We start from the raw sequence: 26132 nt of genomic DNA, 5'->3' as shown, positions 1-26132 counted from the left end.
TTCCTCTCCCTCTCTCCCTCTCCCTTTCTCTCCCTTTCTCCCTCTCTCTCCCTCTCTTTCCCTCTCTCTCCCTCTCTCCCTCTCTCTCTTTTCCTCTCCCTCTCTCTTTCTCCCTCTCCCTCTCTCTCTCTTTTCCTCTCCCTCTCCCCCCCCTCTCTCTCCCTCTCTCTCTTATTTCTCTTTAGGCACCGTGGCTTGCATTACTGTTACTGAAAGGGTATCATATCGCTTTGCCTCCTTTCAGCACTCAGTCCTTGTCCGGAGTGCTAATTCCCAACTCTCATCATCATAGTGGTCCCTTCTCTGTCCTCACCGCCCTCCCCCACTTCCTTCGTGGCCGCTTCCTACCATGGATCAGGCCTCCTGGCCTTTGTTTCTACCATCTTTCAGTATTAGTCTCACACTATGTGTTTGTTTGTTTACATCCAGCAAATAGCCATTCTTCGCCTGCCCCTCTCTCTCTGACAGATTTCACTCGGCATGAGACTCTCCGTGTCCATCCACCTATAAGCAAATTTCATGGCTTCGTCTTTCCTAACAGCTGCATAGTATTCCATTGTGTAATGCAACCATGGTTGACTTATCTCATCTTCTCTTCTTGGACACTCAGGTTGTTTCCAGATCCTGGCTATTGTGAATAGGATGCTGCAATGAACATAGGAATGGCTTTTCTGCATTGTGATTTTGGGCCACTAGGATATATTCCAAGGAGTGGTACTACTGGGTGATATGGAAGTTCAATTTCTAGATTTTTTTTTTTTTTGGAGCGGGGGGGGGGGGGGGGAGTTAGGCCATACCCGACAATATTCTTTTGTGATTCCCCCAGAAGTCACTCCTGGCCCTGTGCTCAGAAGCTTCTCTGGGGGACCATTTGGGATGCCAGAAACCCTCTGTACTATTTCTCTGGACCCACAGTTGGTCTCTTAACACCAGCCTGCTTTTTCACTTTTTGTTCTTTCCCCCGTAGTTCTAGATTTAACTTGATGTTGTTTTCTAAAGGTGGGATTAGTGCACAGTGTGTCTGTGTGTGTGTGTGTGTGTGTGTGTGTGTGTGTGTTATTTAGGCCATGCCTTTGTGATCTCTAAATCCCAGAGCCAATCTGTGACAGTTGACTGTGGTTGGTTGAAATTCACAGCAGGGAAATGCTGCTGACAAGAGTTTTGTGTGTTCCGTGCCAAGATTCATTCGATTCAGTGTCATTTTTTTTCTCTCCAGTGACCCAGACAGGTTGTGTCCAGGAGATGGAACAGGCGGCTAGCACATTTTCTCTCACAGAATTTATTTTTGAGTGTGAAGATAACGTTTCCTAATCTGATGGCGCCCTCTAGTGGGAGCGCTATGTGCTGCATCCTGGAACGGCACAGTGAATTTGAGTTCTATTTCTGGAGCATTTCAACAGCACAGAGACGTGTGCACGGTCTAAACAAACATCAACATTGTCTTTCAGTGGAGTTGGGAAGGTAAAAATAGGTTCTAGTTCTGGAGAGGTAGTACAGGGGCTAAGACACTTGCGTATGGCCAAGCCCTGGTTCAATTCTCATACCATATGGGACGCCAGAATCTGCTGGACTCATCTGCTCTGGCCCTGCCTGCTGGTCTCTTGGTGACTGACCCCAACCTGGTTTTCTGCTTTTTGTTCTCGCCCCTGTAGTTGTAGATCATATGGGACCAAATATGGGCCCCCAAGCTTTACCAAGTGTTTTATTTGGGCTACACCTGGCATTGCTCAGGACAGATTCCTGGCTCTGTGCTCAGGAGTTACTCATGGTCATGCTAGGGGCATACGTGTCCTGAGGATCATACTGTGGTTGGCTGGATGCAAGGAATCGCCTTACCACTGTACCGTCTCTACGGCCCAATAGACCTGCAGTTTCTGTGCAGGTGATGATCTGAGGGTCAAAGTAGTGTTGATGTGTCTTGGGGCTGTTGGTGTTGCATCCTGAGATTTGCCTCGCCCTGAGCTATGCTTTCCTGCACCCAGGGCTCAGGGGTCTTCTCTAATAATAGTGTTTTTTTTTTGTTTTGTTGTTTTTATTTTGCATTTTGGGGTCACACTTGGTGATGCTCAGGGGTTACTCCTGGCTCTGCGCTCAGGGGACCATATGGCATGCCAAGGATCGAGCCTGGACCAGTCGCATGCAAGGCAAATGCATTATCCACTATACTATAGCTCTGGCCCCTAATAATTGTTTTTTACTGGAAACCTTCGGTTAGTTTATTTCCCTATTCTTAGCCCAGCGACATTCATGTCTCCACAACTAGTGATCTGTTATAAGGGACTGGATTGGCAGCTCATAGCAGCATCACAGAAGCACACTAGTTCAAACAACTGGTTAGTTTTTTGTTTGCTTGGTTGTTTTCTTTTTTCTTTCTTTTTTTTTTCTTTTTGGGTCACACCTGGCGATGCACAGGGGTTACGCCTGTCTCTGCACTCAGGAATCACTCCTGGCAGTGCTGGGGGACCCTATGGGGTGCTGAGGATCAAACGTGGGTCAGCCGTATGCAAGGCAAATGCCCTACCCGCTGTGCTATCGCTCCAGCCCCTGTTTGCTTGTTTGTTTGTTTGTTTATATTTCACTCCCACTCGGTTGGACTGGAAGTACAGTGGGTAAGGTGCCTGACCAGCATGCAGCTGACCAGCTTCCATCCCCCACACCTCACGTGGTCCCTGGCCACACCTTCTCGGTGATGCCAGAGCCAAGCCAGGAGGAAGCCCTGTGCACGCTGGCCGCAGGGGTCCTATCTAGCTCCCGGGTACTGAGTACCGAAGCCGGCGGGGGCAGAATTCCTCGTATCTTCAGGCAGTGGCCCAAGTTGTCACGACCCTGGGCACACGTCTCACCCAGAAATGCCTGCTGGCATGTCGCTGGCCGTTAAAAGGGTCCTTGGCAAGGGGGGCTGGTCACCCCGGGTATGTGCCAGCCTGTGCTCTCTGCAGAGTGACCCCTTCCGCAGAAGAAGGGGTTTTCTTCCCAGAGGGTTATCGATTAGTTGCCCTCGGCTTCCTGAAGTTCCTGTGGGGAGATGAAGGCAGGTGCTAATTGCTTGGTTCATGCGTCACCCTCAAAAGGTTCTGTGATGATGACCCTAGGGAAAACGCGTTCAGGGGAAAGTGAGGTTTGAGGAGATCAGGTTGTGTGTGAACTGTTTTTGGTGGAGCTGACTGACGGTGGTATATATTGAAAATGCGTTCTGGTATTGACAGCACTGATGGTTCTAAGATGAATTCTAAGGCGTCTTTGCAACTGTGGTGGTCTCCTCATCCTCCCAAAAGGAAGCGTTTCTGAGCAAATCCTGCAGGACCCAGTCTGGCCTGAGTTCCTCATTCCCTTCCCGGCAATCCTAGCATGTCTTTCTTCCTGTTATCTTTGCTGCGACCCGCCTGGCACTCACTGGAGGAGCACTTGTAGCTCTTTCTCACTCCAGAAGAGTTCTTTCTGGAATTCCCAAAAGCCTTTATGGAGCATTGCTTCTAGATTTTAGCATAAAAGTGGCATCCGGGCCAGAGACTTCACTCAGCAGGCTTGCGTGGAGGCTTTGCATGCAGGAGGGCTGGGTTGGATCCCTGCCCGGTTCCCTGAGTTGCACTGGAGTGACCCCAAGAATGAGCCGGGAGTAGGCCCTGGTGTCGGGCCCCAGGCCTCCACCTTCCGTGTCTGCCTTATTGCAACTGGGCGATTGTGTAGCTGGTTGTCTAGCCACTGTCGCTTCTTTCGGCCTGAGATTGATCAGTGAGTGCCTGGCTTATTAGCTCAGGATTGACAGGGCTTTTCCAGGAAGTGTGGCCAACAGAGGGCTCTCAATACTTAAATTTTTATCTCGAAACATTGAATATTAAGTGAGTTGCCCAAAATTCAGTTTGGGGTTTTCTTTTTCTCTCTTTAGCTGGGAAGTTGTCAACAGCAAAGAAGACGGAAGACCCGGGCTCAGCCACTGTATTGCGGAGTCATGGATGAACTTCAGCATGTTTCTTCAAGAAATGTCTCTTTTTAAACAGCAGAGCCCTGGCAAGGTAAGCACCCCCATACAAGGGGATTAGTGTGTGCGCCTTAACAGATGCAGTTGACTTGAAACAAATGAGCAGCCTATGCTGTCAGCTTGTCCGCCTCTGAGTCTAAGTAACTGGGAACATGCCACAAAACCATTGCCAGCAAGGTTCAATGATAACACTAGGAAATCCTCACCCTCCTCCTTTCAAATGGAATTGGCTTAAAAAAAAAAAAGGTCTTGGGTGACACAGGCAATACACAGGGGATACTCCTGGCGCTCAGGAATTATTCCTGGTGGTGTTTCAGGGATGCTGGGGATCAAACATGGGTTGAGTGTTGTGAAAAATACAAGCGCGCGTGTGGAAGGGGTGATGTGTGTGTTCACGGGCTCTCGGGGTGGCTCTCTCTCTCTTTCTCTCTCTCTCATTGCTCGCGTTTGGTGCTCTCGAGCTGCTGTGTATGGTCTGGATCAGGACAGCTCTTCCTTGTGCTCTGCTTCTGTGTGTGCCACTGTGCTTTCTTCTGTCTGTCTCTCTATCTCTGACTCTGTCTCTGTCGTCTCTCCTCTGGTCTTTTCTGATCTCTCTTCTTCTGATCTCTCTCTCTGGAGCCCTTCTGCTTCTCTCTCTGGTGTCCTTCTCACTTTTGACTCTTGACTCTTACTTCTGACTCTGACCCTTACTTCTGACTCTGACTCTTGACTCTTACTTCTGATTCTCTCTCTCTCTCTCTCTCTCTCTCTCTCTCTCTCTCTCTCTCTCTCCCCCTCACTTCTGACTCTGTCCCCCTCCACTCTTACAGACTTAGTTTATATAGCAATCACATAAGGTGGTGACACAAAGGTGGGGTTTAAGATTAATAAATCAACAAAGAAAATCAACAAAGAGGGGTAAGACCACTTCTCTAGGAGATTAACTCAAGGGAAAAATCTCACCTAAGGAGATTACTCCAGATTACTAGGAGATTACAAATTACAGATCCCACCACTTAAGGGCGGGATCCCATCCAGGATGTGTTGCTTTCTTCCTTCCTCAGCTAGTAATCCACTTAATGAGTTGTAGTAAATCTACTTCTGATATTCCTAGCTATGTCATTCAGTATGAGCACAGTAAGAGATATATCAGACTTAAAGTTTGGTTCTTCCTGAGGACATTCACTATATATTCCAGACCCAGTCCTCAGGCCAGGTTAGTCTTCCTAACCCCAGAAGGGTCCTAGTCTCGTCGTTACTTTTGGATCATGACAGCATTTGTCTATGACCATGCTCTCAACTTATAGTTGAGTATTGTGACGTTTTGGCCTGGCACATTTCTATGCCAGGGTAGCTCACAACTTGCCCTGGGTTCATTCCGTTCCTCGTCAGGACCCTGCTTTTGGGGTGCTAGGAACTAAGGGCAACTGAGTTGAGAAAGCAGATGCTCAGGAGTAAATATTATTGGAGTCAATCAACTCCCAAGTTACAAAGCATAATATTAACTGTCTTCCTGTGTCCATACAGAAAGGCCATTGCTTTAAGGTAAACTAAGTTCCCTGCGGCAAGGCTGAAAGGACAAACCCCATGTTATCCTTCAGAGTGTGTGCAAGGCAAGGGCCCTACCCGCTGTACTAGCTCTCCATCCCCTCGGCTTTCTGTTTTATCGTGCCCATTAGCTGACTAATATGATTAGTCTTAGCAGCCAGCCATGCAGGAAAACAGAAGCCTTTCAGAAAATCAATTTATGGTACTCAGCCTGGTTCCACAGAGGGAATGAAGTGAACACAGAACCCTGTGAAGGGGCTTCTGGAGAGGATCGATTTAATTACTTTTGATTTGAATAGTGGATATTCTTGGGGTCAGAGAGATCCCTCAGTGGGCCGAGAGCGTGCTTTGCAAATAGGAGGCCCAGGTTGGACCCTTGTTACTGCATGATCTCCTGAGCACTTCTACGAGTGACCCCCGAGCACCGCCAGGTAGAACTCAACAGCAACAATGAGGGGAGAATCTTAGGGTGTATTGAAGAAATGAAACCTTGAACTGGTGAGAGATGACGCAAAGGGCTGGAGCACAGGTGGGAGCCCCAGTGCAATCCTTGGCACCATGTGGCTCCCTAGTCTCCTGGAAGTGACCTCTGGAGAACCACTGGGGCATGGGAAGGGCGGAGGAAAGAAGGAAGGGAGGGATAAGGGGAAGGGAGGAAGGGAGGGATGGAGGGAGGGAGGGAGGGAGGAAGGAAGGGAGGGAAGGAGGAGGGAGGGAGGGGGAGGGAGGGAGGAAGGAAGGAAGGAAGGAAGGAAGGAAGGAAGGAAGGAAGGAAGGGAGGGAGGAAGGAAGTGAGGGAGGGAAGGAGAAAGGAAGGAAGGAAGAAAGGAAAGAAGGAAGGAAGGAAGGAAGGAAGGAAGGAAGGAAGGAAGGAAGGAAGGAAGGAAGAAGGAGGAGGGAGGAAGGAAGTGAGGGAGGGAAGGAGAAAGGAAGGAAGGAAGAAAGGAAAGAAGGAAGGAAGGAAGAGAAGGAAAGAGAAGGAAGGAAGAAGGAAGGAAGGGAAGGAGGAAGGAAGGAAGAGGAAGGGAGGGAGGGAGGGAGGGAGGGAAGAGGGAAGGAAGGAAGGAAGGAAGGAAGGAAGGAAGGAAGGAAGGAAGGAAGGAAGGGAGGGAGGGAGGGAGGGAGGGAGGGAGGGAGGGAAGGAAGGAAGGAAGGGAGGGAGGGAGGGAGGGAGGGAGGGAGGGAGGGAGGGAGGAAAGGAAGAAAGGAGGGAGACAGGGGAGGTACTTCTGCCCCTGGGCTGGTTCCCCTCCTTAGTTACCTGGTGCCCCCTGCCCCCACCCCAGCTCCTTGGAGTCATTATATTGAAGCCGACCTTAGTGCAGGCTTCGGTGAGTTGAGTGGACAGTGACAGCAGAGCATGGCCAGCCCCGCGGTCCAGCGCAGCCTGCCCAGGGGCCGGGACGGCCTCTTTCGAGGAGGCTGCAGCTTTGATCTGGGCGGGGGGAGCAGGCCGGGCGTGCCGTAGACCTTCCCCTGCTCTCTGTGTTTCTGTTTTGCTTTGGGGGCACACTTAGCTGTGCTCAGGGCTCAGTCCTGGCTCTGGGCCCAGGGGTAGCCTGTGGTGGGGCTCAGGGGGACCATGAGGGGTGCCAGGGGTTGAGCCCTGCTCAGCTGCGTCAAGACACATGCCCTCCCCGGCGTGCAGTCGCTGCAGCCGGCGGCAGACCTCCTCGCCCAGTGTGAGTGCTTGGTCTCCTCCGTGTCCCCGTGTCCCTGGAGTCCTCCCTTTCCAGAGTGTCTCCTCGCACCCGGCACGGGAAGGCCCACCTCAGCCTCGTATAGAATTTTGTTCACACACACTTGGGGGTTTCTTTCTGGAGGGGGCGTGCGGGGGCAGACCCAGCAGTGCCCAGCAAGGACACCCAGCTCTGTGCTCTGTGCCTGGGACCAAGCCAATGTCAGCAGTGGAAGCCGAGCGCCTTGCTTGGCTCCTGCAGTGCCTCTCCTGTCCTCAGACACACTCTGAGCACAGGGCAGCCATGATGTTGTCGCTGAGTGCATGTTTTCATCTGCAATCCCTGAAGGCAGTAGGAACTTCCTTATGGGGTTTTATGGGGGAGAGGGACGTTGCATTTTTTTTTATTTCTATTTTATTGGAATGATTAAATACAGTTTTTAGATTTTGAACTGAAATATTTCATGGGGTTGTGTTAATGTGCCCCAAGTCGATTGGCTTCAATGATGAGTCAGAAAACTTAGTGATTTAATGATTACAGAATTGAATTCCAGATATAAAAATGGGTGTGTAGACTTCTGGTTTCTGTTACCCTTTTTTTTTTTTTGGTCATAAAATTTTTATTTTATTATGGGAGAATTCACTATTCTTTAAGGATCATTGCTATTTCAATTGAAAGTTAGGTGATTTTTTTTGGCCAAATATGCTTTATTTAACAAAAACTGTATTAAGTACATTACATTAGCTAATTCTAAGTGTGCAATCTTATTTCCCCGTGTTTCATGTTTTTTTTTTTTATTGAATCACCGTTGAGATGGTTACAAAGCTTTCATGATTGAGTTTCATTCATACAATGATCGAACACCCATCCCTCCACCAGTGAACATTCCCCACCACCAATGTCCCCAGTATCCCCCTACCCCATCCCTCCCCCTGCCTCTATGGCAGACAGTTTCCTTCCTTCCTTCCTTCCTTCCTTCCTTCCTTCCTTCCTTCCTTCCTTCCTTCCTTCCTTCCTTCCTTCCTTCCCTCCCTCCCTCCCTCCCTCCCTCCCTCCCTCCCTCCCTCCCTCCCTCCCTCCCTTCCTTCCTTCCTTCCTTCTTTCCTTCCTTCCTTCCTTCCTTCCTTCCTTCCTTCCTTCCTTCCTTCCTTCCTTCCTTCCTTCCTTCCTTCCTTCCTTCCTTCCTTCCTTCCTTCCTTTTTCTCTTTTTTGGTCACACCCAGCAATGCACAGGGGTTACTCCTGCCTCTGCACTCAGGAATTACTCCTGTCAGTGCTCAGGGGACCATATGGGATTCTGGGAATCAAACCCGGTTTGGCCTCATGCAAGGCAAATGCCCTAGCCACTGTGCTATTGCTCCAACCCCATATGGCAGACACTTTCCTTCTTACTCTCTCTTTACTTTTGGGCATTATGATTATGCCCAATCTTTTAAACTTAAGTACGTATCGGTAAAACTACCACGCACATTCAAGTTTGAACTATTTATCATATGATTATCTATAACATAAGGTTTCTTATATTTTGTACATTTTGTTTTAAAATTGTACTGTGAACAGTTTTAAAATTAGAATTATAATAAAACTTTCTTATTTCCATGACTTATGGCTTTCACTTGTCTTTAAACCCTAAGTGTTTATGCAAACATGAGTATTCAGAGTTAAAGACTGACCCATTTTTAGGATATTTAATTTGAGTGTGAAAAATTATCTGTACCTCTATACACATATGTATTCCATAGCAACTCTTAATTTTGTCCTAAAAGTTCATCTATTCACCTATTGGATGCTTTATTTGTTAACTCTGTGCCAAAGAATGAAAAAAAAATAATCAAAAAGTTAAGGTGAATTTTAGTTCTCTTAGCGTCGCTCTTAGTTGCTATTGTCAGACTGTCCCTTTGAGAGATAACCTTAATGAATTTCCTTAGCTTATATCAGTTTAACACCAAAATTCAAAGAAAAACCCCGAGAAGTAGGATGATAGGATTTTCAAGGCTAGAGTATGGAAAACCAGTGAAGACACGTGCTCAGTCTATTGAGCTTTCTGCCCAGCCCATCAGCGAAAATTCAATGGGAGGAATTTTCCATCTTGAACTTTAAATTTCTTAAAAACAACCAAGACATTTTGGCCATAGTTGGCAGAGAGAAAGAAAATAATCACATTGTATATCAAGGACTTTTCATTTTACGTGCAGTTGGTTTCTAGATGTTCAGAAGTAAGGGGTCAGTGTGAGAGGCTGATGTTAGGAAGGAGGTTGATAACGACTGGAGAACTATTCCAGCAGCTGATGGGCTGTGCAGGTTTCTGAATTATTGCCATCGACTCCTCTAATTCCCACACCATACTCTAGACTCTATGAATTTTGGGTTGGGCTGGTGAAAAGTGGTGAGAACTTGGAGAGTCAACTGCAAGGTGCTTATATTCCACAAGAAATTCTGAGAAAGATTCTGGGCATCTCTTACTCTCCCTTCTCTCGTACCTGGCGGTAATATAGCCAATAGCATGACTCAGAGGAGATATTCTCCGTGCCAAGAAATTAACCTCTGCGACCTCAAAATTACTAAGTCTTCAGAGTGGACGAAGGCAGGTTCAGCGCAGTCATTGGTCAGATCTAAGTAAATGCACAAGAACTCTATTGTGAAAAACACTTCCTACCACATGATAAATTACACACAAAGAAATGACTGTGTATATGTGTGCCCGGTGCTCTAATGTGTATTAATGTGATGCATAAGTGTCAACATTATTTCTTTTATTCCTAGTTTTGTCTCCTGGTCTGCAGTGTGTGCACATTTTTTACCATCTTGGGCAGTTACGTCCCAGGGGTTATACTCAGCTACCTGTTATGTAAGTATTCAACATTTTACTAAATTTGCAAATCCAGTTAAAAGGCAAATGGGCATGCATTTGTTTGTTTAATTTATTTTGTTGAGTTACTTAAAAAAAAAAAACCAAGGCTGCTAAAAAACCAAGGGCTGGAACGATAGCACAGCGTGTAGAGTATTTGCCTTGCATGCAGCTGGTCTAGGTCGATTCCTCCACCCCTCTTGGAGAGCCTGGCAAGCTACCGAGAGTATCTCATCCACACGGCAGAGTCTGGCAAGCTACCCGTGGCGTATTCGATATGCCAAAAACAGTAACAAGTATCACAATGAAGACATTACTGGTGCCCGCTCGAGCAAATCGATGAGCAATGGGATGACTTTAAAAAAAATTTTATGACCCTTTGATTTACCAAGTTGTTCATAATACAGTTGTTTTAGGCATTAAATATTCCAATCCCAATCCCACCACCAGTGTGACCTTCCCTCCACCAGTGTCCCCAGTTTCCCATCTACCTACCCCGGTTTTCCCCTTGGCAGGAACAATAAAATTTACTTCATATTGTTTGTTACAACACAAAGGCAAATGTAATTCTAAAATCTTAGGCCCATAAGAGTCAATTTATGATCATTGTAATATCTCACAATGATGTTACCGAGTCATTGTCTCAGGATCTGCTTGTTGGTTGGTGCTATTTGACCCTTCTGTGCTGTTGTTTAGACTCATTGAGCTTGGGGACATCTATGCAACTTTCCAGTCAGATTTGCTGGGGTCCTACTGGGCTAACAGTACTATGAAAATTCGAGGTGTTGTGTGGCCGCATGGGCGGCCTCATGGCCCACAAGCTATAGGTTGTGGACAATTTGATTGTCAGCAGTTTGATAACATTCAGTTTTAGAGTGGTTCCTACTTCAGAGGATAACGTTGGATAGTATGGTTGTGGGTTGCTAGGCCTGGGCTACATTTAATGGGATGAAATTATTTTCTCTTTTTTTTTTTATTCTTAATACATACCACAGTGGCAAATAACAAGAACAACAAAAAATAAATCTAAGCTCAAATCTGTTCTCCCCTGATGTAAGTTTTGAGGGTAAAAAGATTCACAGAAAGGGCTTGACCCAACTGCAGGTGATTTCAAACCATGATTGTAAATGTGTGAGAGCGAGTGGGTGGGAGAGGAGAGGATTTTATTCCAGGGGAGAGAACAGAAATCAGGGACTATTTCCCTCAGGAAAAAAAGATTGATCAGTCAAGTTCCCCCCCCCCCTTTTTTTTGTGTGTGTGTTTTGGGTCACACTTGGTGATGCACAGGGGTTACTCCTAGCTCGGCATTCAGAAATTACTCCTGGTGGTGCTCAGGGGACCATATGGGATGCTGGGGATTGAGCCCCAGTCGGCCACGTGCAAGGCAAATGCCCTATCCGCTGTGCTATCGCTCCAGCCCCAAGTTTGCCCCTTTCTGTGACATCCTGAGATGCAGCTTTCTGGAGAGAGGCCTCCCAATCTCATGCTCTCTCCTTTTCTCTCTGCAGTACTGTTTGCCTTTCTCTGCCCACTGTTTAAGTGTAATGACATCGGACAGAAAGTCTGCAGCAAAATCAAGTCCGCTGTGCTGAAACTAGATTTTGGAATCGGAGACTATATTAATCAGAAGAAACGTGAGCGATCTGGTAGGTAAAGTTTGAATTCCCTGTTTCACGCCGACACACATCTGTTATAAAGTAAGCCTGGCTGCTTCCCAGGGTGCCTTCTGCCTCTCAATGTATATCACAAAACAAGTTCTAAGGAACTCCACTTTCCTCTTTAGACTTACTCTTTCCTCAAGCATATATAATATGTTGACTTTTTTAATCCAGTTTGTCAGGGAAGGGTAGACAAGATTTACCCGTTGTCTTTTTTTTTTTCCTCTCTATGACTTACTTGCCATACATTGTCCTAGTAGGGGATTGCAAAAACAGGGGAAGGAAGAACTAGAGGAAAAGCCAATAATGTTCTTTCCTGTCCTGTCTTTTTCCTTGGCTGGGATCAGACTCAGCCTCTTGCTTGCAAGGCACGCACTTTGCCTCTGCCCGCATTCGCCGCCCTCCTCCTTCGCTTTTTCTGTGGCCTTCCTGCTGACAGAATCACCAACTATAGGAAGCATCAGAATCGCTTGGAAGGCTTACGAAAGCACATCGCTGGGGCCACCCAGGATTTGGAGCTTTTGTACATTTTGGTTTGTTTGTCTGGGGACTACTCTGACGGTGCTCTGTGCTACGGGTTGAGCCCAGGCCTTCTGCGTGCAAAACATTCACTCCGGACCCTTATCCCACCTCCCCATCCCCCACTCAGGATTGTTTTGATTCAGTGGAGCCTGAGCATTTGCATTTCTAACAGCTCTGTGATGCTGCTGTTAGTTCAGGCCCATGCATGCTCCAAGAAGCACCGTAGGTGGAACACTTTTCTGGGAGCAGAACTTCTGCCAATCCGTTACATGCCACGTACTTACTTAGACGGAGGCGTTGGCGACTAGGAGGAATTGTGGGGTGAGGATGTCAAATGGATGAATGACAGTGTCTAAGCTGGACGGGCTACTGAAAGCTTCCAAATGTTTTCTCGACAGAAGCAGCTAAAGAAAAAAGTCATAGCGATGACAGCGAATTAGACATTTCAGCTCTTTGTCCTAAGGTACTTTTTGCCGAGTTTTCCATTTGTTCCCGTGTGGTTTGGCTCTCAATGTATTGATGTGCACCAACGCTGAAGGGGTTGCCTCATAATAGACGGCTCCAGCTTCTCTGAGACGATTAAACAATCTCAGAAGAAAAAACACTTCTCAGGTTTTTATTCTGGCATTCTTGATGTTGGTTATTTTTTTTTTTTTTTCAAAACATTCCCTGCAGGCCCTTAAGAGGTGCCACTGGTATTTTTATCACTCCAGATTAGCCTCACAGTTGCTGCCAAAGAGTTGTCTGTGTCGGACACGGACGTTTCCGAGGTCTCCTGGACGGACAACGGAACTTTCAAGCTCTCGGAGGGACACACTCCTGAGACTGATACTTCGGATGGTATATTCCCCTTCCTCAGTGCTCTTGTTATAAATGCATGCCAAGACCCTCGCACTCCATCCACCTGCCGAAGGACTCAGAGTGCCTTTTGTAGGCAGGCGTTGTGACATCATTTGTCATTGGAGAATGTCATGAAATGCCCTTACACAAACCTAGACAGGCTTAGGCCAACCTTTTCACACCTGAGGATTGGGCACCCACCCACATACCATTCTGTGGACCACTACATAGAACCAACTTGGTAGTCCTGTGGTTTTCAACCTGCAGGCTGCCATGGTCCCTGGGCCAGTGGTCAAAGACCCTTGAGCTGGGCTCTGACATGCTCAGGCTGTGTATGGAGGCCACTGTCACAGACCCAGATATCCTCAGATGGGGCTCGATGAGAGACTGCCTCTCGGTTATAAAAATCCCCTACCCAAGCTTGCTGCTGGGATGGAGCATGGGAACCTGCTAAGCGAAAGAAGGCGGGACACGGGCCCTGGGCTGGATAACTATGGGAGACGTCGGAGTCTTTACAAAAACAGACTTTTCCTAAAAGAGAGGAAGTTAGGCAGGGTCTGAAAGAAGCAGTTAGGCTCACACTGGGTTTCATTTCTAATATTTAAAATGTTGGTGGCTGGAGATACAGCTCAGCGGGTAGGGCACTTGCCTTGCACGTAGCCAGCCTGCTGATCCCCGGCATCCCATACGGTCCCTGAGCACTGCCAAGAGTAATTCCTGAGTGCAGAGCCAGGAGTAACCCCTGAGCACCACCCGATGGGACCCCCCCCAACCAAGTTAATCGATTAAATAAAATAAAATGTTTACCTGAGGGATCAGAGAGTTAGTCCAGCAGATAATCCAGCGAGAATCAATCCCTGGCATCCCATCTGGGCCCCCGAGCATTGCCTGGAGTGACTCCTGAGTGCCGTCGGGAGTAACTGACTCCTGAGCACTGCTGGCTGTGGCCCAGAAAACAAGTTGTTTTTCCTTTTGGCTCCTTTATTTTTATCCCCTTCCCGTTTCCCTTTGGTGTTGACTTTGACACAGGGGCGCTGATGGGGGTCAGGGAACTCACAGCAGGTGGCCTGCTCGCACGCCTGGCTGTGGTGCTCGCTGTAGGTGTGTTCTCCTGTGCTCTGCTCTCTCTCCTAATTCTGCATTCAGGGACCGTTCCTGGCAGCTCTCAGGGCACCCGAGGGGGTGCCAGGGGTCAGCTCCGGGCCAGCTGCATGCCAGGTGAGCGCGCTTACCCCTGCACCCCTCTAGCTGTGGTGCTTACACATGCTGGTCGGGCTCGCACTCTTAGCTGAGGTGCGGGTGGTCACTGGAGGACCCCCACAGTGCTCTCACATGCTTGGTGCAGTGCACTCCCTGGCCATGGCACTTGCCTATCTTTTAGATGAACCTGCAGGGCTTTGGGGAGAAGTACCACAGCCCCCTTTGTGTTGCTCTGCAGAGCTGCCGGGATAGCGCTCAGCTCCTGCTGAGAGGAAAGAGGGCCCAGGGAGTTGGGATTTGAACTCATGACCATCAGCTTGCAGGATGCCCTTCTAAAGGCGGGTGCTGTTCCCCTGGGTTCAGGCATCCTTTCTGCTGGGACAGTGATTGTATTATTATTATTATTATTACTGTATTGAATCATTGTGGGCTGGAGCGATAGCACAGTGGGTAGGGCATTTGCCTTGCACACGGCTGATCCGGGTTCGATTCCTCCATCCCTCTCAGAGAGCCTGGCAAGCTACCTGTGGTGTATATGATATGCCAAAAACAGTAACAACAAGTCTCACAATGGAGACGTTACTGGTGCTCGATTGAGCAAATTCATGAGCAACGGGATGACAGTAACAGTGACAGTGAATCACTGTGAGATACAGTTACAAAGCTTTCATGTTTGTATAAACACAAAAAGGGGCACAGGGCAGCAGCACTCTCTCTCTCTCCCACTGCCCGCGTTCGGTAGTCTTGCGCCACTTCCCCCATCCCAGGGAGGTTGATGGCGATGATGAGGCAGGAGAAGGAAGGAACAAGGGCCAGGCTGGTTGGTCCCAGTTGCAGTTTATTCCATTCCCGTCTCCATTCTCCTCTGATTCTCCTCCTGCTTCTTCCTCCCCCATGCTACTTCATTCTCCTTCTCGCTTTGGATCTGGATCCGGCACTGGAACCCCCAGCCCACTCTTACAGTCTAGTTAAATCCCCCAGCATGAGGGGTTGGGGCTTACACATAGGTGTGGTCACAATCAGGGGATGCTGCTTCTAGGACAGATTTTATCCGGCAAGATGACTGGCCTAAAGGCAAATGTGAGTGTGTTTCTCCTCTCCTTAGTCCAACAACCATTCCTTCATAATATCAGTCATTTTGTATGGACACAGTAAAAGATACATTAAGCTTATAGAATTGCGCTCCTGGGGCCATCTCGATCTCAGACTACAGTGCTCAGGTCAGATTAGTCTTTCCTATCCCTAGCAGGGTCCTAGTCTCATCGTTGATTTTGGATCATGACAGCATTTGTCCATGATCAAGCTCTTAACTTATAGTTAAGAATCGTGGCGCTTTGGCCTGGCCCATATCGATGCCAGGGTAGCTCACAGCTTGCCCTGGGTCCTTTCAGTCCCTCGTTGGGACCCTGCTTTTGGGGTGCTAGGAACCAAGGGCAACTGAGGCTTAAGTCAAGAAAGCAGATGCTTGGGAATGAATAATATTTGAAGCCAATTAAATCCCAAGTTATAAAAGCATAAAATTAACTGTCTTCCTTTGTCCATATAAAAAGGACATTGCTTTAAACTGAACTATTCAAAAGACATAAAGAGAGGAGAAAGACAATATTTCACTCATGCATATAAAATCATAGATATTTGAGGAATCTGACCTTACAAGTTACCAGAGTCAGATTAGGGGGAAAAGGTGATAGACCGGTTGGGGAAGAAAGCAGGGAGAGGAGTTTACAGATAAACGCAGTGGAATGGAAGTGCCTCGGGAGCACTGTGATAAACCTAAGCTTCCTGTGGCAAGGGGAACAGGACATACCAGTGTTGTCTTAAAATGTTTATATATTATTACCAGATAAACCTAAACTCTTTGTGGCAAGGGAGAAAGGACAAACCAATGATATCCTACAATGTTTGAGTTTCAGTCATACAATGATCAAACATCCATCCCTCCACGAGTGCACATTTTCCACCAGCAATGTCCCCAGTATCCCCCCCCTCCCATTCCAACCCTCCCCCTGTCTCTATGGCAGACAATTTCCCCCATACTCTCTCTCTACGTTGGGGCACTATGGTTTGCAATAGAGATACCGAGAGGCCATCATGTTTGGTCATTTACTTTCGGCATATATCTCCCTTCCCGAACAATCCCTCCCACTGCCATGGACCTAGTGACCCCTCTCCATCCCAGCTGCCTCTCCCCCACCTCAAGAGACAGGCTTCCAACTATGGGGCAGCCTTCCCGGCCCTGTGCCTACTGTCCCTGGGTGTCAGTCCTAGGTGGTTGTGTTTCAAGTGCCTTCTCGCTTGCCCTTCGCAGACCTTGACCGGCCAGGCGAGGACGTTTTCGCGGGAGACCTTGCCGATTTTCCTGCTCTAGAGCACAGCCCAGGAGCCCAGGATGAAGACGAGTTTGGCTTTGGCTTGGCCCAGGGGCTCCGGTGCAGGAAGGCGCGCTCGGACAGAGGCCCTCCCGGCGGGGAGAGGCCAGCGGGGGCGGCTCCCGCCAGTGACCCCGACGTCCAGCTGATGAAAAGCCTGGCCGGGAACGTCATCACTGCCGCCGTGAAGGCCGCCCTCCAGGAGCAGCTGGAGGGGGCGCCCCAGGCGCTGCTCCAGGCGCTGCCCGGCGCGGGCGAGGACACAGACCCCGAGGAGGCCGACGACTTCGAACTCCTGGACCAGTCGGAGCTGGAGCAGATGGAGAGCGAGCTGGGACTCTCCTCGGACCCGGACCCCGAGACCGGGAGCAAGCCCGGCTTCTTCTCGCAGCTGCTGGGAGGCGGCCACTAGCCCAGAGCCCCGCCCACGGGGCCGCCCCAGGGACTACCAAAAAAATCCAAACAAGCAAAAAAAAAAAAAGAAAAAAAAGGGAAAAAAAAAGAACTGTGAGCTTTACTGATTACTTTAGATTGGGGTTCCTTTTCCCCCTTCTGCAGTGAATTAATTGGATATGTAGCAGATGATCCAAATCGGTTATTTCTTCTTTTTTCTTTTCTTTCTTTCTTTCTTTCTTTTTTTTTTTTTTTTGTGGTGCTGGGGATCCAATCCAGGGCCTCACACATGCAAGGTGATGCGTTTTGCCACCGAGGGACACACCCGGGCCCCCCCTTGTAGTTTTTTATGTCACTAGCATGGAAATGTACTTCTTCAATGTATGTATAAGTGTATATGTTTACAGACATATACATATACTATGTTTTCAAAGGTTAATATTGGGAGTTGTTTTAAAAACAAACAAACAAACAAACAAACAGAAAACAACAAACGGGAGACCCACCTGTAGTTCTTCCTTTTTTTTTTTGGTTCTAAAATTAATTTCTTTTTTTTTTTTCTTTTTGGGTCACACCTGGCGATGCACAGGGATTATTCCTGGTTCATGCAGTCAGGAATTACTCCTGGCGGTGCTCGGGGGACCATATGGGATGCTGGGAATCGAACCCGGGTCGGCCGCTTGCAAGGCAAACGCCCTACCCGCTGTGCTATCACGCTAGCCCCTAAAATTAATTTCCCAAGCATGCAAACTCATGGTAAGTCACTGAAATATTAATTAAGAATACAGGTGGAACCAGCTCCAAATATGTCCTTCATACTTGGAAACAGCTAAAATTTGGGGGTTAATTTTAATGTAAAAAGACAAAAAAAAACCCCAAAAATATTCAGGGGTCTTTAGTGGACGGACTTGGAAGATACTTGCAAAACTAATCCCTTGGGAAAACTTCTGGAATATAAGTCACTCCTTGTCCTGGGTGCATTGTCCCCTACCATGAGTTTCCTTGTTCTCTCCTTGTTCTCGACTGGGTCAGCATCCCCACTGACCTCTGGGCCCGCCTCTTGCAGTACGGTACCAACTTCTTAAAAAACAGGCCCTTAGATCACTTAAGATGCCGGTTGGCATATCAGCCACGGCTGAGCTGTGTGTGTTGTGTAGTTGTTGACCATTTGTAAGAGAGGGACCCCGGGGAACCAGGTCTATCTCACCTACTCAGGACACGGCCGAACACTCGTCTTCCATGCTATGTCATGGGAAAAAGTCTCTTGAAACCATAAAACGAGTTCTGCTCGGTCTGGGAGTAATACATCAGCAGGAGAGAAGCAATAGCTACTTTTTTTATAGCCTGTGGCTTCCTGGAGGAGACATCGCTTGGCTTTAATATGTGTCTTCATTCATCATTGGAATCTCTTTTCTTCTTGGGAGGCTGGAACAGATTTTCCCTGATCTGAAGCTTTTTGAGGTCCCCTTGAGGTGACCCAGCTGGAGGCGGGGGGCGGAGCTCATGGGTACGAGATAACACTCGCTTTGCATGTTCCTGAGTCTGGTCCCCCGAACCACGCAAATCCAACCAATGAAACAGACAAATTAAACTTTTTTTTTTTTTTTTTAACAAAGGACTAAAGGGTAGCGATCACGTGGGTTTTATTTCTGTGATACAAATGTCCAGGAGTGTTGAGGGACCACGTCAGCAGTGATCAGCCTCCTCTTGAATTTTCCGTGGCCTGCAGAGAGGAAGAATCACCCGAGAATAGAGGATGTCTGGCCCTCCACCCCGCGTTGCCTCACGTTTCTTAAGACTCCTAGGCAATCTGACATTTTAATGTAGCGTCTCTTATTTATTTTTTTTCTTTCTGAGGTACTAAATATCTAGACTGAATTTTGCCAAATGCTACGGGGAGGCTAGTTCCCGAAGACTCCCCATCCTTGCTTTTGTGACGGACTCTGTTCCCTGCCCTCCCTGCCTCCTGGCTCTGTGTGATGCCCTCTATTGCTACAAAGTGAGCGTGTGCCTTCGTTCTCTTGCCCGTTTTGGTACAAGTGAAAATCTGGTGCGAGAGCTACAAACCATGTGGAGTTTGGAGGAATCTGCCCGAATTCTAGTCAATAAGAATTTCTGGACCTGAAGAAAAATACAGTCACATTTATATAAAATAGTTGTTCCCTGGACTCTTTTCTTTCTTTTTTTTTTTTTTTGCATGTATGTTTCTTTGTTTAAAAAGTATCTTTGGGGCCTGGGGAGATAGCTCAAAGGGCTGGAGCTTATCCTTTGCTTGCAGAATATTCAGGACTCATCCCTGCCACCAACGTCTCTTCCCCAACACTGCCAGGGGTGGCCCCAAATCCAAAGAATAAAATACCGCATAAAAAAAAAAGTATCCTCGGTCGTCAAACCACAAGATGTAAAGATTATTTCAATTTATTCATCATGGGGGAAAAAGCTAAGTAAAATAGCCTGGGTATTTACATAAGGTACACATGTCATGGGATGCGCTTATAAGAAGATAAATTTAAAGGCTGATCATATGAACAATAAAACTAGAATCAACTACAAATTCAAAGTGTTCTGTGGGGGCTGGGGATGGTAGCGCTTTGCATGGGTGAGGCACTGGGTTTGACCCTTAGTACTAAAATAAAAGGGTGTGTGTGTGTGTGTGTGTGTGTTTGTGCTCATGTGTGTGCGTGCGTGTGTAAGTGGTTGGTAATCAGACAAAGTACCAGCACCATGAATGGGACATGCCAGCTCTCTTGACAAGAAGCTTTATAATAAGTTATATAACTTAAATATTATTCAAGACTATCTGTGATTCTAATGCAACAGTGGTTATTCATTCAAACAGATGCTGACATTTGTGTGAATTTTACTCAGGAGGGAGGTGGTATATATCATGTTTCTGTTTGTGAGAAAAGTAATAATAAATGTTTGGACTCATTACAGTGGGGGACCATGTTTATTCCATTTCCATGAACATGTTTAGTCGTTAGAATGTGAAATAGGGATTTAAGGTTTGTTTCTGTTTTTATTTCTAGGAATTGTAGGAAAATGTTTCTATTTTCTATAGAAAAGATTGAGCAAACTCATAATAGGAGTAGTATGGTTTTTTTTTTTTCATTTTTGGGTCACAGCGGTGATGCTCAGGGGTTACTCCTGGTTCTTCACTCAGGAATTACTCCGGGAGGCTCTGGGGGACCATCTGGGATGCCGGATGTGCCTCTGACCTAGGAGTAAGCCAGCGGTTGGCAGCTGGATGCAGTGATGTGCTCAGTCTCTGCTCTCACTGCTCGCTTCCCCACTGTGCTTTTTCCTCCCTCCCCCCTCCCCCCGGCACTTTTGCTGAGGGTTCCTGGGCCCTGAAATTCTTTTTTTTTTTTCTTTTTTGGGTCACACCCAGCGATGCACAGGGGCTACTCCTGGCTCTGCACTCAGGAATTATTTCTGGCAGTGCTCGGGGGACCTTATGGAATGCCAGGGATTGAACCCGGGTCAGCCACATGCAAGACAAACGCCCTCCCCGCTGTGCTATGGCTCCAGCCCCGGGCCCTGACATTCTTTTCCCGTGCTGAACTGAGGGGCTTCGCAGATAGAGGAGGGCGGCTTGGGAGGGAGTCAGTTTCCCCCACCCCATCAACCCCTTGCTCCCATCCCAATAATAAAACGGGCGCCTTTTTGTTCCAGAAACACATCTGGGGCTGGACAGAGCTCAAAGCGCTGGGGTGCAGGGGGCCCGAGTTGGGCGCCCGGCATCACGTGGTCCTCCCTCCCCCCGCAAGCGTTGCTGGGAGCCAATCGAGCCGCAAGCAGCCTCCCAGCACTTTGGACCTTAGCTCCGGAATTAAAATCAAACCCAACCCACACCTGCCTCTCAGCCTGGGGCTTACTTAGACGGGAGAGCACAGGGGGTGTGGAGAGACAGGGCAGGCGGCTTTGCAGCGGGCGTTGGTGGAGCCAGGGTGCCGGTGGGCTCCTGGGAGAAGCTCTGACACAATCTGGGCAGCCTGCAGAGATCTCGCGCCAGAGAGATGACTACGGGATACTTCTCGGTCACCACGAAACACACACCAGGAAAACTCCTTTGTCTTGAAGAATAGACACGGCCCCTGGAGCGGTAGTATGGGAGGGTCTCCCTGCCTCCACCTATGGGTCCCCGTGAGCACAGAGCCAGGAGTAAGCTCTGGGTGTGACCTGACCCCACCCCCGCCACATACATACTCCCCAAATAAATCAGTCAAAACCAAGGTTAAGGCCATGGGAAAGGAAAGGTGGAAGAACGGTGCATGTGCAGAGCGAGATGTCTGCTCGCTGCAGTATCATCACTCTTCGCCCACTAGCGATTTGAGTAGAGACAGCTTTTGTTAGAAACAGTTTGGATGGGGGACGGACAGATGGTATAAAAAGTAAGGCACTTGTTTGCCATGCAACCAAACACCACAACTTTTTTGGGGCGGTTTTCTGGGTCACCCCCAGCGATGCTCAGGGGTTACTCCTGGCTCTGCACTCAGGAATCACTCCTGGCAGTGCTCGGGGGACCCTATGGGATGCTGGGGATTGAACTCAGGTTGGCCGCATTCAGGGTAAATGCCCTACCGGTTGTACTATTGCTCCGGCCCCACACCAGAATATTAAAAAATTTTAATTTATCTATTTTTGGATTTACTGTTACTATGGGCTGGAGCGATAGCACAGTGGTAGGGCATTCGCCTTTCACGCAGCCGACCCATGTTTGATTCCTCCGCCCCTCTCGGAGAGCCCGGCAAGCTACCAAGAGTATCAAGTCCGCACGGCAGAGCCTGGCAAGCTACGCATGGCATATTTGATATGCCAAAAACAGTAACAATAAGTCTCACAATGAGAGACGTTACTGGTGCCCACTTGAACAAATCGATGAGCAATGGGATGACAGAGACAGTGACAGTGACTGTTACTGTACACGCCTGGCCGTCCACCTGTGAGATGGTTGGACTTCTTCGTCAAGACCTGAATGAATGATTTGAGGCTCTTCATGTTCTTGGAGCAAGTAGACGCCATTGTAGCAGACTAGCACATGACAGGGACCAATGGAGATGTTACTGGCGCTCAGTTGAGCAAATCGATGAGCAACAGATGACAAGTGATTTTTTAGTTTGGGGGCCACACCCAACAGGGCTTTGGGGCTGTTCTGGCTCTGTGCTCAGGAGTACTTCCTGACTGGGCTCCGGGGACCATGAAATAGTGCTGGGGGCTCAAACCAGGGTTGCAGCTGCCAGACACATACAATGCAAGTGCCTTATCTCTTGTCCTCTGTTTCTCTCGGGCCCCCACTAGACTATGTTAAAGGACAGTGTGGAGTTGTGGTTGGTGATAAGAAATATCGTGGTTTTGGTATGGCTGTTTCAGGCAGAGCTCCAAAAACCTTTGGCATTTGCCAAGAGAAAGGAAAAATAACGATAGCATAGTTTTTGTGCTTGGGGCCACAAACTTACTCCTAGCTTACTTACTCCTAGCTCTGTGATCAGGGGTCACTCCTGGAGGTGCTCAGGGGACCAACCGTATGGGGTGCCGGGGATTGGATGGATTGGCCCCGTGTAAGACAAGCGCCCAACCCCCCTGTATTACTGCTCAGTTCCCATGAGAGCACAGCTTTTAAAATAAAAGTATCTTGAGACGACTTCTGTAAAGCCCCTAGGTAACCTGAGGGCGTGCTAACGACTCAGTGCTGTGATTGGAATTTTCTAGGTTTGGAATTTTCTAGGCTTCTCTCCACACCAGCCCTCCATACCCCCACATCTGGGATGGGCGCGTGAAGATGAATAAGCTCTCGTGACTGAAGCAGGCTGTGTAATAAAATCACAGTAAGGAATTCAAAAGAGGGGGCCGGAGCAATAGTGCAGCAAGCAGGTAGGGCTTTTGCCTTACATGCAGCCGACCCAGGTTCGATCCTTGGCATCCCATAGGGTCCTGCAAGCACCGCCAGGAGTAATTCCTGAGTGCAGAGCCAGGAGTAACTCCTGAGCATCGATGGGTGTGACCCAAAAAGCCAAAAAAAAAAAAAAAAGAAAAAAGAAATTAAAAAATCCGAAAGGGCCTACTTGCAGAAGGCATGGCTGGCGTTTCGCTGGGATTTGCTCCTGCTCCTTACTCCTCACTGTTCTCTCGTGTGGAGGGACAAACTGGGCAGGAAGCCGCTCTCCAGCCATGTCCTTCAGGGACACTGGAAGATGCAGGTGGAGCACGGAAGTGGCGGTTCAGAGAGTGCGGACCACCCTCATCAGCCACAGCGGAAAGGCCTTGGAGAAGGCGTGTGCAGACCCGATCCGGGTGCCAAGGGCAAGAACCTGAACGTGAAGGGGCTGTGTGGGTGGCCACTGAATGCCACCACCAGGAAGACCCCCGGTGGCAAAGGCTCCAAGACCTGAGGTGGTTTCCAGATGGTTATCCACAACACCTCATAAACCTGCACAACCCATGGGGAATTGGAGGTGGGGAAGCAGATCATGTCCAACAGCACTGAGCGGGGTGGGGAGGTGGAGGGCACCATTGCGAATGCTTAAGTCTCTTTTTATAATAAAATCCATCCCTGCCAGGTCAATAAAGGGGAGCAGATTCAAAAGAAAGGAGCTCAGAGGACTTCCAGTGGGTGGGCCAGAACTCATCAGGTGCAGGGTGGGAGGAGCAGCTTTGTGGGCCCAGAGCGCCTCTGCTCCAGATCTCACCAGCATTTCTGCATATGGCCTCTCATTTGAATCCTTTAAGGCTCTTTGCAATAAACTGGCATTCTGGGAAGTGAACTGGCTTCCAGAATTCTATGAGCTGCTCCAGGAAGTTCACTGAACTTGAGGGGAGAAGGGTAGGCCTCTGATGCTCAAAGCCAGTTGGTCAGCACAGATAACAGGGTGGACTTTCGTTGGGCATATACAGAGGAAGCCTCATGGGACTGAGCCTGGAGAATCCAATGCAGTAGTGAGCAGAGAGTTGTTGAGTGTCAGAGCATAGCCGAAGTACCGGGCACCCAAGTTGTGATGGAAAATTGCTTAGTGGTGTAAAAACAAAAACATGCACATTGAAGGTGGATGATGTGCTTAAAAGGTTATGGGGGTATAGTGCATCCAGGCAAAGGAATGTTATCTTTTGTATGGGGCCACACCTGGAGATGTTCATGGGGTTACTTTGGTAGTGTTTGGTATCATCCACTGATAGAATCTGGCCCTAGTGTACGTAGAATATGCACTCAGCCCCTGGGGAAACTCTCCAGGCAACAAGTGTCATTTTTTGGTTGTACAATCAGATACAGTTAAGTACCAGATTGAGTTCTGTATAAACAAGTTTCTCACAGTTCTGGAGTCTGAAGCCCATGATCAGGGCTGGTGGATGGACCCCTCTTACTGATTCTAGACTTCTTGCATTCACATGCAGTTAGAAGGTCACTGATCCTGTTAGTTAACCTAACCAATGCCAACAAGTTCCAAAATCCAACCCCAGCACCTAGGAAGTTTCTAGCTTGCGAACGGTGGAAGCAACCAACCATTCAGGGAATAGAAGTGATTGCATTTGAGGTTAATTTGGAGTTCAGGAATACTGTAGGAAGCTTTGGAGCAAATGAGCAACTCAAGCTGGACTACATTTTTAAAAGCATTTCTAATCTTGGGACTCGAGCCGGTGGTATAGCAAGTAGGTCACCTGCCTTTACTAAGATGCCCCAGGTTTGATCACTGGAACCATCATCCCCTGAGAACAGCCAGGAGTGATCCCTGAGCACAGCCCAGAGTGGTCCAACCTCCACCCCCTGCATCCCTGCCTCCCAAATGACTCTAATCTTTTGATGCTCTGGGCAGCTGACTCCTGGGCATAAACATTCAACTGTGAGCATCACTAGTTTCACGAAGCTCTGTAGGTGAGTCTAAATACTCTGACATCCACGTTTCTCGTGGAACCCTGCTCTAGATGAGGACACAGAGTTCTTTTATTTTTATATTATTGAATTACTGTGAGATATAGTTAAAAATCTTTCATGTTTGTTTTATACAATGATCAAACAGCCATCCTTCCAGCAGTGCACATTTTCCACCACCAATGTCCCCAGTATCTACCCCCCACCCCCATCCCACTCCTTCCCCTGCCTCTGTGGCAGGCAACTTTCCTCTTTCTCTACTTTTGGTCATGATGGTTTGCAATACAGATACGAATACTGAGAGGCCATCATGTTTGGCCCTTTATCTACTTTCAGCACACAGCTCCAATCCTGAACTATCCAACCAACATTGACTCAGTGATCCTTTCTCTATCCCAGCTGCCTTCTCCTCCAGCTCATGAGGCAGGCTTCCAATGGTGGAGCAATCGTCCTGGCCTTTGTCTATTGTCCTTGGGTGTTAGTTTCATGTTATTTTATACTCTACAAATGAGTGTAGTCATTCTATGTCTATTCCTCCCTTTCTGGCTCATTTCCCTTAGCATGATACTCTCCATGACCATCCACATATAAGCAAATTCCATGACTTACTCTTTCCTAACAGCTGTATAGTATTCCATTGACACATTGACAGAGTTCTTGGCACAAGTTTCCACTGAGATGCGCTGTTGTTAAACTATGCAAGGGAGCTTTAAGGTTTAATGCCAACTCTGAGGTGAAATCACTCATTACATTTTCAGGACGGAATGCATGTCGAAATGATAATATTTCGGCTATCCTGAGTCAAATAACTACACGGCTCCCTGTCCCCTTAAAATATATATATATATATTCCTTGTAGAATTTCTACGAGGCTTGTATATTATTTCCACGAGATTGCAGGTGGTGGACTTCTTTGCTCTTGGTTGCAAACTTCATTGTGGAGTCTTGCCTGAGCTCCCCAAAAGGTAAGAGCCTGGGGGTGGGGGGGAAATTTGGAGGGATGTGGTCCAAAAGTAGCCCTCGCCTTGGAGACATCCACTTAAAGGTGCTCCGGTGACGCAAGCGCGAGGTCTTCGGAGAGGTCCTAAAACCCCTCGCTCAAAGGGCTACTCCTGGAGGTAGGGGTTCCCAGGTTCCCAATCGTCCCAGACATCCGACGACTGCTTCAAGCGTCGTCACTACTTCAGCAAACTCTACACCCACTTCCCAGAGAGTAAAGCTTAATTAAGCAGGAAGGAGCGGCGCCCTCC

At 48.2% G+C, this 26132-nt stretch overlaps 1 protein-coding gene across 1 annotated transcript in view; it reads left to right on the top strand.

The window, feature by feature from the left end:
* RETREG1 (reticulophagy regulator 1) overlaps positions 1-19950 on the top strand; it is a 50645-nt gene extending 30695 nt beyond the window's left edge. The window contains exons 2-7 of the mRNA XM_055136151.1: positions 3887-4013; positions 9952-10036; positions 11545-11682; positions 12615-12679; positions 12930-13056; positions 16565-19950. Coding sequence (XP_054992126.1) covers positions 3887-4013; positions 9952-10036; positions 11545-11682; positions 12615-12679; positions 12930-13056; positions 16565-17037 — 1015 coding nt within the window. The 3' untranslated portion in view covers positions 17038-19950. The remainder of the gene's footprint in view (positions 1-3886; positions 4014-9951; positions 10037-11544; positions 11683-12614; positions 12680-12929; positions 13057-16564) is intronic.
* Positions 19951-26132: the final 6182 nt, after the last annotated feature.

Source organism: Sorex araneus, chromosome 1 (genome assembly GCF_027595985.1).
Source record: "Sorex araneus isolate mSorAra2 chromosome 1, mSorAra2.pri, whole genome shotgun sequence".
NCBI lineage: Eukaryota > Metazoa > Chordata > Mammalia > Eulipotyphla > Soricidae > Sorex > Sorex araneus.
Note: the sequence above shows the minus strand (reverse complement) of the source record. Positions and strands in the feature narration are given on the sequence as shown.